Source organism: Entelurus aequoreus, linkage group LG10 (genome assembly GCF_033978785.1).
Source record: "Entelurus aequoreus isolate RoL-2023_Sb linkage group LG10, RoL_Eaeq_v1.1, whole genome shotgun sequence".
Taxonomy (NCBI): Eukaryota; Metazoa; Chordata; class Actinopteri; order Syngnathiformes; family Syngnathidae; genus Entelurus; species Entelurus aequoreus.
The window spans coordinates 15,284,415-15,298,026 of NC_084740.1; the positions used below are offsets into that span (position 1 = coordinate 15,284,415).

The following is a 13,612-nucleotide window of genomic DNA, read 5'->3' on the forward strand; positions in this document are numbered from 1 at the left end:
AAAAAAACTTTTTTTCCAACGTATTCAATTTTAGACGATTTCTTTCATTGATTGATTAAAACTTGTATTAGTAGATTGCACAGTGAAGTACATATTCGGTACAATTGACCACTAAATGGTAACACCCGAATACGTTTTTCAACTTGTTTAAGTCGGGATCCACTTAAATTGATTCATGATACAGATATATACTATCATCATAATACAGTCATCACACAAGTTAATCATCAGAGTACATACATTGAATTATTTACATTATATACAATCCGGGGTGTGGGCTATAGAAGGAGGGGGGGTTAGTTTTGGTTGTTATCAACACTTCAGTCTCTTCTTAGTTATTATTTCTCCGGCTGTAGAAAAGACCCGCTCACAGGGCACAGAGGAGGCGGGAGTGCGACACAGTTTGCGTATCGGTCACGTGACCAAAACAGCTCATGATCGATCACGTGACTTTCTAAACAGGGTATTGCTGTATGAGCTTGACGCATGCGCCGATGCATCAGTGTTGCCGGACCCATCACTAGGACACAGACTTTTGACGTCTCGCTATTGCCACCCGACTTCCTGCCTGCTCACGGACCTCTGAGCCCGTCTTGCCCCTCTTGGTCTTCCGCCTCTTGCTCAACACTACCGGTAACACTCAACAGTTAATTTCCGCACATAGTCGCACACCACACACATTTTGGATTATTTACACACTTAATTTCATATATACATTCGAGATCAAAAGTTTACATACACTTGTAAAGAACATAATGTCATGGCTGTCATGAGTTTCCAATAATTTCTACAACTCTTATTTTTTTGTGATAGAGTGATTGGAGCACATACTTGTTGGTCACAAAAAACATTCATGAAATGTGGTTCTTTTATGAATTTATGATGGGTCTACTGAAAATGTGACCAAATCTGCTGGGTCAAAAGTATACATACAGCAATGTTAATATTTGCTTACATGTCCCTTGGCAAGTTTCACTGCAATAAGGCGCTTTTGGTAGCCATCCACAAGCTTCTGCTTGAATTTTTGACCACTCCTCTTGACAAAATTGGTGCAGTTCAGCTAAATTTGTTGGTTTTCTGACATGGACATGTTTCCTCAGCATTGTCCACACGTTTAAGTCAGGACTTTGGGAAGGCCATTCTAAAACCTTCATTCTAGCCTGATTTAGCCTTTCCTATACCACTTTTGACGTGTGTTTTTGGTCATTGACCTGTTGGAACACCCAACTGCGCCCAAGACCCAACCTCCGAACTGATGATTTTAGGTTGTCCTGAAGAATTTGGAGGTAATCCTCCTTTTTCATTGTCCCATTTAAAGCTCCAGTTCCATTGGCAGCAAAACAGGCCCAGCGCATAATACTACCACCACCATGCTTGACGGTGGGCATGGTGTTCCTGGGATTAAAGACCTCACCTTTTCTCCTCCAAACATATCACTGGGTATTGTGACCAAACAGCTAAATTTTTGTTTCATCTGACATCACATGGACAAAGATAAGACCTTCTGGAGGAAAGTTCTGTGGTCAGTGTATTTAAACTTTTGATTGTGACTGTACTGTACACCAGCCCAGCTAATCTAGTTTATAAAGTGTGCAACGGGCACCAACACAAAAACATACACACACGCGCGCACACCTACACGCGCACACGGCGCTAGAGCGCACGGCCAGATTCCATCAGGGGGGATTTGGCACCAGGCGGCCGACAAACACTGATAGTCAGTGAAGACTCGCTCCGTCTGACCTTCTGATTTGGCTCACAGACACCCTGAAGGAATACTTGAACGTGTTCTAATATGAGAAGCCTGTGCATGAGCTCGCTTTTGGCCGGGCAACTGCACAGCAAAGCACAGGTCCTGGAACATATTAGTGCGAGTCAGGGTTCTTTAGCAGCGGAGGTGAGTTGTGTAACAGGCTGTGAAATGATGAATTATACATGGACACATGCTGGTCATCACCCTTTTACGGCAGGGAAGTGAGCGCACATACACACACATGCAGACAGAGAGGAACACCGCTACATTTGTGTCCATGCACTTCAAGTTTATTGTCTTAATTAGTGTATGTGCAGTACTTGCAAGTCCTAACTATCTGGACACAATGTTAGAATGGTAGTGCTATACTACTACTACTTGCTAGACAAGACATACACTATATTGTATGTACTGTACTTATGAATATGTACACATCATACACTTTATTAGGCTATAGCTGGGTTGCAATCACTTCACCTAGAGATGGGGTGTCAAACTAATTTTAGATCGGGAGAAAAATTTACTCCCATGTGGGCCGGACTGGTAAAATCACGGCACGATAATTTAGAAATAAAGAAAACTTCAGATTGTTTTCTTTGATTAAAAATAGAACAAGCACATTCTGAAAATGTACAAATCATAATGTTGGGGTTTTTTTTTTTTACACTTACATATTGCGGTTAATAATTTATTTGTCATTATTTATATTTTCTGAATAAATGATGTGATAATGTTCATCAGTCAACTCATTGGTGTTAACTTTTAATCTATCAGGATAAGAAAATGCTATCAAAATCAAATGACAGGATGTTATTTATGTAGTTTGATCATTTTCCTCAACTGATGTACTAACATCATGTGGTTTATTTTGTACATATGTAGCATCATCTACAAAGATACAAATAATTGCTATTGCCACATCTAGTGGACACATTTAGAACAGCTGTTTCTTTCATTAAAACATTTATGGTACATTTTTATACTTGGCAAACTCCAAAATCCTGTTCGCGGGCCTAATCCGGCCCTCGGGCAGTAACGTTTGACACACCTGACCTAGAGGCACATCCGGGCACTTCCATGTTTCAGGCGATGGTCTAAGCCCCATTAGGCTACTGTTTGTTTACCTGAATCAGTGCAGATTTAGGCTAACTTTTGAAGATTTACAGGCAAACATGAAAATGATCCTGAAAACATATTTAAAATGGGATGGAGTGGGTTTTTACACTCTTAAGAATGTATTTATTTTTAAGATTGAAACCATTTATCATCACCAAGAGGTTACTGCTACCTCACTTCATTTGACACTTACAGTATTTAGAGAAGATTGGAGGCACATCATGTTTTGACATCTGGAGGGGTCCACAAATTAAACATTAATCAGTAAAAGACAAAGTTGGACTTATGTGTGCATTGCTCAGTAACGTATTTGAGTGACATAAGTGCCGTGTTGCTGTCATTTTGACGCTAATGAGAAAAAGGATACGTTTGTTTGCAGTTGATTTCTAGCTACACATATTAGTCTCACCTACAATTCATGTCTGCAGTTGTTTTAATGGTGTGGAGTTCATATTTTGTCTCATTTAGCTATAGATGTCCCTGTTCTTTAGTAATAATTGCGATATCAATATATAATATATGCTGTTCAGCCTACGAGAGATGTATTCATCTAGTTTATTATTACTATTAAGGATATTTTATTGAGGCTTACAAATATCACCAAAGATGCCAAAATGTGGTAATCCTTATGGAATAAAGCACTTGTCATTCCTGCACAACTAAGCTTGTAGTTTTTTATGAAAATCAACAACAAAAATACGGTGGATTGGACCAACAATCACAATATTTACAACGATTTAACATGACGTTAGTTTTTTTGCACAACCAGGTCTTTGTAGTTCTATTTAGACATAGCAGTAAGAAAACAGTTTATAATAATCGAATTTGATGAGAATACATTTGCAAAAAAAAATCATAAGAGTGGAATATGTAAAGAAATGGTAATGATAAGCGGTATAAAAATGGATGGATGGATTATTTTAATATTAAGAGAACACATATGTAAGTTGTAATATTAAGAGGAACAATTTTGACATTGTTATCTGTTAGTGTATGCCAGCAGCCTTGCAGAGATAGTAGATTACTGCAGTAGATGACTGAAAAGAAGGTTGACTCCTTTTCTTTATTACGCTAAAGAAAGCTCAAAAAATTATGGGCATTTTTTAAATTAAACTTTCAGGAAATGTTAGAAATGGGATAAGGAACAAGTTATTGGATTTTGGGGCTGAACTGAATCATTGTCTGGATTCAGGATTTTTTTGTCCTCCCAGTGCCATCCATCCATCCATGTTTTACCGCTTATCCCTTACGGCAGGGGTGTCAAACTCATTTCAGCTCAGGGGCCGCATGGAGGAACATCTATTACCAAGTGGGCCGGAATGGTAAAATCATGGCATGATAACTTAAAAATAAAGACAACTCCGGGTTGTTTTCTTCATTTTACTTTGGCCAAAAATAGAACAAGCACATTCTGAAAACGTACAAATCACAGATAATCCTCTGGACAAATCACTTCAAGTTTGTTGAAAATTCTGAGGAAATTGGTGCAGCTTCAAAAAAACAATGAGCTTAGACTTTGTCTCGTGTATCTACAAAGCCAGGATTAAACTTTAAAGATTGAACAACAAACACGTGTAAACTCTTCTAGGTATCAAATACCTCCTTTGTCATGTCCACGTATCAATCCAGTGCTAACTCAACAAACCGTAAGAAACGGAGGTAAAAACTATTCAGAAGGGTTAAGTTTTCTCGTTTTTGACAGAGACATGATGGGGGAGTAAGGGAGCCAAATAACGATGTGTTTGAAGCAGAAGACATAAAACCCAAGATTTTTTCTGTTTCATTTCGGTCGAGGGAGAGGAAGACGCCACGCTTTACTTTGTACTTCTTGCTAATCCTAACAGAAATGCTATTGTGACATCCAGTGGACACATTTAGAACAGCAGTTTCTTTCTTTCAAAATACTTTAATACTTGGCAAACTCATCACGCGGGCCGCATAAAACCTGTTTGCGGGCCTGATCCGGCCCACGGGCCGTACGTTTGACATCCCTGCCTTACGGGGTCACGGGGGGTGCTGGAGCCTATCTCAGCTACAATCGGGCGGAAGGTGGGGTACACCCTGGACAAGGCGCAGTGCTTTTCTAGTAATGTATTCTCATTTTTTCACCAAAATATTTCAACATTGCTCTCAACGTGTTAGTTTTTTCTTCCTCTATTCTTTATAGGTCAGACATGGTAGGCGTGTTAGATGTTGAGAGTTAATGTTATGTGTGTATTTTTAACTTGGTAATTCAACACGTCTGGACTCTTGGGCATCCGGTAGTCCGGTAGGGTGTCAAAGTTTGAGCTCTGGACAGTGTTAGTCGTTTAGTTGTGCAGAAATACTACTCTCAAGGTCACACTTATCAAGACCTCTACTCTCTGCTGTTTGCTGGCCCTGACTCCTGCCAGCTGGAGTACTGCAGGAGGTATCACCAACGTTCATTTCCTGGCCCTGCTGAGTGGCGGCGGTGGTGCGTGCATGTGTGCGGCCTCTCACCCCATCGCTGGACCTGCTACTGCTGCCTTGCTGCTGTCTCATCCGGTCTAATGTGATTTGGAGATGATTGAGGCGCTGCGATACGTAATGTCTCTTCAGCTCCAGCAGCATTGTTTCATTACGACCCAGGCTTGGTCGAGCCGCCCTCTGCCACAGGATACACCACAGAGTGCTCGTTACTACGGTAATGATGATGTGTTTGTTTTTCTGATAGTCAGAAGCAAAACTCGATTCATTTCTGTGTAACGTTGAAAAAGGAGCGGGGGCAAACACCGGTAAAAACATCCAATAGCGACAACAATCGATACATCAAGCAATTGCAAACAAGAAGAATCAGAGTCATTTATAGTAAAGATGAGAGTTATGGGAGTGTAGGGCGCATAAAGTACAGTGTTGCCTCGTCACTTTGCGGTTCACTTACAACAGTCTCAACATCGCAGATTTGAAGTACCATTAAGTATCATAGAGTACATTAGGATTTGAGTACCCATTTAAGTGTATTGTTAAAATGGTGCAGCTTTTTCGAGTGTACGAAGTGTTTTAGGGCACAGGAACCGTTTAAGTGTGTGTGTGTGTGTGTGTGTGTGTGTGTGTGTGTGTTCTTGAATTTCTACCCTTCTTGAGACAAAAAGGAAAAGTACCTTCCATATGAGGACCGGTGAACAAGTTAGGCCTAAATCATCATTACTTTATGTAAAATTATTACTTTTTAATGCAAAATGGTGACATTTGTTGTATATAAAATTCTGACTTATTTCACAATATTGCCAAGTAAAATTCCCCATTTTTATTATAATATGTCAAGTAAAATGATGACTCTTTTCATAAAATTGCCAACATTTTAAGATTTTCTCTTAAAATTGCAACTGTTATTGAGTAAAATTCCAACTGTTATAATATTACACACACGTTCAGTTTTTTTTGTTAAATTTTGACTTGCATTGAGTAAAATTACGACTTATTATAATGCTGCCAAAATTCTACATTTTTCTTCTGAAATTGTGACCTTTTTCTTGTGAAATTCCAACTCATTTTTCACAAGGTTTTTTTATATTTGCATAGTATGTATATATTATTAATGTTGTAAATAAATGATAAGTGGGTTATACTTGTATAGCGCTTTTCTACCTTCAAGGTACTCAAAGCGCTTTGACAGTATTTCCACATTCACCCATTCACACACACATTCACACACTGATGGCGGGAGCTGCCATGCAAGGCCCTAACCACGATCAGGAGCAAGGGTGAAGTGTCTTGCTCAAGGACACAACGGACGTGACGAGGTTGGTAGAATGTGGGGATTAAACCAGGAACCCTCAGGTTGCTGGCATGGCCACTCTCTAAATATGTAAATCTTTATATATCTAGAAAGGGTGGTCCTAAAGAGGTAGGCATTTTTTGGAGGTCTCAAGAAGGTAACAAATACCAGAATGTGTGTATATGTGTGTGAGTGTTGTGGCGGTCATTCACGTTAAGGAAGTAGTTTGACATGTACTTCGGTATCAGGGAGGTGTAGCAGATTTTATAGACTAGGCTCAGTGCAAGTTGTTTTACTCTGTCCTCCACCCTGAGCCAGCCCACTTTGGAGAAGTGGGTAGGAGTGAGGTGTGATCTGGGGTGGAGGTCTAGAAGTAATCTGACTAGCTTGTTCTGGGATGTTTGGAGTCTAGATTTGAGGGTTTTGGAGGTGCTAGGGTACCAGGAGGTGCAAGCGTACTCGAAAAAGGGTTGAATGAGAGTTCCCGCTAGAATCTTCATGGTTCTTGTTGACTGTGTGTCGGTTTTAAAAGTGCTCCCCTCTGGCCAACATATGGAATAACACGTGTGTGTAAGAAATTGAAATGCGCCCCCTTTGGCCAAAATTATTATTATTATTTTTTAATAAATATGTATATAGAGACATGCTGTAATAACTTGAAGTAAACAATGAAGATTGGGCGGCGTGGCGAAGTTGGTAGAGTGGCCGTGCCAGCAATCGGAGGGTTGCTGGTTACTGGGGTTCAATCCCCACCTTCTACCATCCTAGTCACGTCCGTTGTGTCCTTGGGCAAGACACTTCACCCTTGCTCCTGATGGCTGCTGGTTAGCGCCTTGCATGGCAGCTCCCGCCATCAGTGTGTGAATGTGTGTGTGAATGGGTGAATGTGGAAATACTGTCAAAGCGCTTTGGGTACCTTCAAGGTAGAAAAGCGCTATACAAGTATAACCCATTTATCATTTATCATTTATATTTATAATTAAACAAAAAATAAAAATAATTAACTAAAAGCTCACCTTTTTTATATTTGCAAAGTATGTATATAGTATTAATGTTGTAAATAAAAATCTTTATATATCTAGAAAGGGTGGTCCTAAAGAGATAGGCATTTTTTGGAAGTCTCAAGAAGGTAACACATACAAGTGCCGAGGATGTCGTTGTGGCTTGTGCAGCCCTTTGAGACTTTTGTGATTTAGGGCTATATAAATAAACATTGATTGATTGATTGATTGATTGATTGAAGTGTGTGTGTGTGTGTGTGTGTGTGTGTGTGTGTGTGTGTGTGTGTGTGTGTGTGTGTGTGTGTGTGTGTGCTCTTGAATTTCTACCCTTCTTGAGACATCAACAAGGACATACTGTCATAACTTAAAGTTAATAATGAATATTAAAAACCTATTACAAATAAAAAAACAATTAAAAATACTAAAAGCAGTCTTTTTCTCACAATGTGTCAAACTTTTTTCTTATAAAATTGGTAACAATTTCTCATTCTTTCCGTTTCTGTAATATTGCAATATTTTCTCGTAAAATAATTTTTTAAAATGTAAAATTACTTTTTAATGCAAAATGGTGACACTTGTTTATAAAATTCTGACTTTTCACAATATTGCCAATTTTTTAATTGATGTAAAATAGTGAATTTTTTGGAGTAAAACTATGACTTTTGTCATAATTTTGCGAAGTAAAATTCAGATTATTATTATAATATCGCTAACATTTTAAAGTTTTCTTATACAATTGTGACTTTTGTAGAAAAAAAAATTACGACTCTTTTCATAAAATTGCCAAAATGTTAAGCTTTACTTGTAAAATTCAGACTGTTATTGAGTAAAATTCCAACTTTTATCATAATATTGCACACATGTTCAGTTTTTCTTGTAAAATTTTTACTTGCGTTGAGTAAAATTACGACTTTTATTATATTAATGCCAAAATTCAAATTTTTTCTTGTGAAACTGTGAACTTTTTCTTGTGAAATTCCAACTCATTTTTCACAACAAGCTTTTTTATATTTGCATAGTATGTATATATTATTAATGTTGTAAATACAAATCTTTATATATCTAGAAAGGGTGGTCCTAACGAGGTAGGCATTTTTTGGAGGTCTCAAGAAGGTAACATATACTAGAATGTGTGTGTGTGTGTGTGTGTGTGTGTGTGTGTGTGTGTGTGTGTGTGTGTGTGTGTGTGTGTGTGTGTGTGTGTGTGTGGGTGTGTGAAGGAAAAGTACCTTCCATATGAGGAGGTGTGAACAAGTTAGGACATAAATCATGGTCCCAATATGGAAAGCCATTGCATCTAATAGAGAATGTCTCATTTGCACCCCTGGTGGTGAAATATATCAAAATTGGGGTGGTCCCAAAAAGGAGGTATTTTTCAAATTGACTGTGTGTCGGTTTTAAAAGTGCTCCCCCTCTGGCCAACATATGTAATAACAATTGTGTGTAAGAAATTGAAATGCGCAAAATTAATTTAAAAAAAAATATATATATGTAAAAAGAGACATACTGTAATAACTTGAAGTAAACAAAGATTAAAAACCAAGTAAACAAAAAATAATTAACTCAAAGCTCACCTTTTTTATATTTGCATAGTATGTATATATTATTAATATTGTAAATACAAATATTTATATATCTAGAAAGGGTGGTCCTAAAGAGGTAGGCATTGTTCGGAGGTCTCAAGAAGGTAACAAATACAAGTGTGTGTGTGTGTGTGTGTGTGTGTGTGTGTGTGTGTGTGTGTGTGTGTGTGTGTGTGTGTGTGTGTGTGTGTGTGTGTGTGTGTGTGTGTGTGTGTGTGTGTGTGTGTGTGTGTGTGTGTGTGTGTGTGGAGTAAGTAAAGCTCTCATCAGTACTTTAAATAATTGTACAATTCATATACGCTGGTATAATAATGCTAATAGCATCAATATATCTATTAAAAGCCATAATCAAGGAAATGGTGTATTAAAAAACAGTAGGAATAGGATTCGATTTTATTCCAATTCTTGGGATGACAATTCAATTCAGAATCAATTCCGATTCAACAAAATTTTGGATTCAAACTGATTCTCGCAACTATAAAAAAAACTAGGGATGTGCCGATCGATCAGGTTACCGTTCAGTATCGGCCGATTCGCGTGAAAAGGTATGTGATAGCCATTTTCATTCCGCTCACAGACGATGATCCCCTTTGGCTGACACTGTATTTATTTTACAGAACAAGCTAGCAACTAATTGTTTGTCTCCATGCACAATATGGAGCAGCTCCTTTAAGATAATAATAATCACCTCCATTGCGGCATATAAACTGCATTTCTTTGTAGCTTATGTATCATTACCAAGTATAATAACGAGGCTAAACATGTGACACACCGAGACAGGTTTAAATATGATGTTGATATTGTTAAACTCACCATAAATAAATGGACACGTTTACAGCTAATGCATGTGGTTATCATCAATATTGGTGTGGGCCGATATCACTCATGGATGATGGTATCGTAATCTGCAGCATAAAAAAACCCTGATTCGAAACATTACTGAATAAAACCTTTTCGATACAGGTCTCCGGGTACGGAACCTTGTCTTAGCTGCTGTAATATGACACATGTAAGCGCAAAGAGGGCTTTAGAAACGTCTTTTTTTAAAAAATGTTTTACATTAACAAAAAAAGCAGTCTTTGAAAATTATAAATCGGATTACGATTGGATAAATAAGAATCGATTCTTTTTGGAGCATCCCTAAAACCACAGTGTATAATGTCAATGTATTGTATATACCACAAACTGGTCTTCTCCATCCTTACGAGCTCTGCTGTGCAGCTGCATGCTGAGCTCCAAGAAGGCCTCATTTAAGCGGTCCATCTCTTCCTCCACCTGGAAACAGGTACATTTAATTGGCTGCATCCAGGAGGAAGATGTGTGAATGACTTAAGAGGTGTTAGGAAGAGCCATACCTCCACTCGAGTCCCACATGCTGTCCAAACATTGAAGAAGCACAGGACATGTGATCAGTGCATATCTCAGAGTAGAGCAAACCCCTTAGCAGTGTGTCATTACGGTCATGAATTACCTCTACCGTGCAGGATATTGAACTATTCTTGCGGAACCAAAACATTTTTGGAATAAATGAAGGCACTGGAAATTGACTTCAATCTCATTTCCCACCTCTTGACGACCTATTGGCACAGACGCTCAGTTCCATTTTGCAAATGGATGTGTTTGTTTATTTGATTGGGTGTGGGGACTTGTAGGTGTTTGCAAGGATGGCTACACGAATACATTTTAGCCCCAAACTGAAATTACCTTTAAGAACTAACCCAAGGATATCATAAAATACATCAAGGTTGTGTGTAATTGGGACCTTTTTAGTAACCCACCACGCCTTGATTTCTAGCACGCAACTAGAAAATAAAAATTCTCAGGGCATTTAATCGATCACAAATGGACTGTTTGGTTTGTCTTAGAAGACGTTTCATCTCTCATCCGAGTAGGCTTCCTCAGTTCACGTTCATAGACTTAAATTGGTCAGATCTAGTCTTAGACTTAGTTTGGTCAGATCTAGTCTAGCGGCTGGTGCCACAACCACAACTACTTATACTCCAACACCAGGAGAGTGTGCCTGGATGCCTGCGACACCCCCTGTATACCACATACAACACTGTCCTTTCAACCATTCCTAAAATCAGTGGCGTGCGGTGAGGTTAATGTCTGGTGAGGCACGACTGCATCATCACAGTCAGATTTACAAACATATGAACCTGCAGTGCAGGTGTACCTAATGTTGTGTCCCTGCGGTCGTCCGCGGCTCCTGCAGCGCGAGCGTTGTTGTTTTTGCACTTTTTGGCTTCTTGTTAAGTGACTTTTTTTGGGTGGATTCGGTCTTGCACGTGGAGGGTTTGGGTGTGGGCTTTGGTTGGTGTGGCCGCGGCGCTCCCGTCGGGCGGTGCATTCTGCGGCGGAGGTGCTTGGCACCAGGAGGCGGGGTTATGAGACGAGCCTCACACAGTGTGTCTTCGCAGCAGAGTTTTATGAATGCTCAGCACTAAAAATATGTTACACACGTTGACAAAATACACTGTACATTATATACCTCAGCTAACTAAACTATGGAAATGTATAATATAATTCATATAGCAATACGGTCTCACTGCACAGCAGGCCAGCAGTTAGCCGAGTCATTGCGCACGATCCATGTTGAGGCACAAATCAGTGACATGCCTCAACTGGCTGCTGATCACCGCACCGTCTCTTCTCAGTATTTGAACGGCAAATGTGAAAATAATCTAAAACTGGTGAAGTTAAATGGAAAATAACTTTAGTATAATCACTGGATACATATAACAATATAATTATTATTTTTTTCTTTTTACTTTTTTTTTTCTTTCCATGATGGCAGGTGAGGCCGTGCCTCCCCTGCCTCTACTGACGGCACGCCACTGCCTAAAATACTCTGCAGTTTAGCCTGCAACAACAACAAAAGGAGAAATATAATCTCAGAGAAAAATGTAATTTAAAACATTTGTAACCACGTACAACACTTAAGACCTTCATTATATCAGTAAGTGGAATTAAATTATGGAATGGCTTGAGCAAAGAAATCAAACGATGTACTAATATGATCCACTTCAAGAAACTCTTCAAACTTAAAGTGTTTACAAAGTACAAATTAGAACCATGATAAACATTCTGAATTTATTATATATATATATATATATATATATATATATATATATATATATATATATATATATATATATATATATATATATATATATATATATATATATATATATATATATATATTAAGGCTGAAACGACGCGTCGACGTAGTCAACGTCATCGGTTGCGTAAATACGTCGACGCCGTTTTTGTGCGTCGACGCGTCGCATATTTACGTCGCACTACCGTCATGGCGGACCGCAAAGCAGACGGTGCGAGCGAGGGGGAAAAAATCACGCCAAAAGTCGTCAAAATTGTGGGAGTATTTCAATACACGGCCTAATAATGTTGTTGTATGCACACAGTGTCGAGCGGAAATGGCCTATCATAGCAGCACAACGGCTATGAACGAACATTTGAAAAGAAAACCATCAACCATCAACTAGTCAATCGTCCGCGTGAGCATACGTTGTCATCATTACACAAAAACATGAATGTGTCATTTGTATCTGCTAGGGGTGTAACGGTACGTGTTTTGTATTGAACCATTTCGGTACAGGGCTTTCGGTTCGGTACGGGGGTGTACCGAACGAGTTTCTAAGCTAAAGCTAAAGTCTTAACAAGCTGCTTTGCTCCTTCTGCTTCTGTCTCAGCACGCAGCATTGTCCCACCCACACAACCATCTGATTGGTACACAGAAAGCGTTATCAGCCAATCAGCAGTGCGTATTCAAAACGTTACCAGCCAATCAGCAGTGCGTATTCAGAGCGCATGTAGTCAGCGCTTCAGCGTGGAGCAGATAGGTGTTTAGCAGGTGAGCATCAGGCAGCGGACTCTCCCCAAATGATAATAAACACCTCCCAGTCAACTACTAGTAACATCTCTATGAGCCCGTTGACCTACTAGAAACTTAAACTGCAGCTCAGCTCACTCGCAGTCCTGTCTTGAGGTGAAGGCTAATTACCTCTCAGTTCCAGCCACATCGACCCCTTCTGAGCGCCTATTTTCAGCTGCTGGGAATATTGTAAACAAGAAAAGAACCAGAGCATGTAGACATGCTAACCTTTCTTCATTACAACTGTTAGTCACTCACTGGAATGAGTAGAATTGGTTATTGTGTACTGTGTTGGACTGGATGTTTATTTTGCACATTTTAAAAGCAATACTTAATGTTTACAGTGCTCCAGAATATTTAGATTGGCACTTTTTTGTATTGGATGTTTATCTTTATTTTTGCACATTTTAGCAAATAAGCAATACTTTCACTTTTGTTTAAATGTTTACACTGTTACAGAATATTTCGTTTTGCACTTTTTCGTATTGGATGTTTATCTTTATTTTTGCACATTTTAAAGCAAAA

At 38.9% G+C, this 13,612-nt stretch overlaps 1 protein-coding gene across 1 annotated transcript in view; it reads right to left on the reverse strand.

The window, feature by feature from the left end:
• Positions 1-289: 289 nt before the first annotated feature.
• The window catches only part of si:ch211-286b4.4 (uncharacterized), an 81,393-nt gene continuing 68,070 nt past the window's right edge, over positions 290-13,612 (reverse strand). The window contains exons 33-35 of the mRNA XM_062061850.1: positions 10,548-10,567; positions 10,372-10,467; positions 290-5,497 (exon numbers count right to left, since the gene is read on the reverse strand). Coding sequence (XP_061917834.1) covers positions 5,171-5,497; positions 10,372-10,467; positions 10,548-10,567 — 443 coding nt within the window. The 3' untranslated portion in view covers positions 290-5,170. The remainder of the gene's footprint in view (positions 5,498-10,371; positions 10,468-10,547; positions 10,568-13,612) is intronic.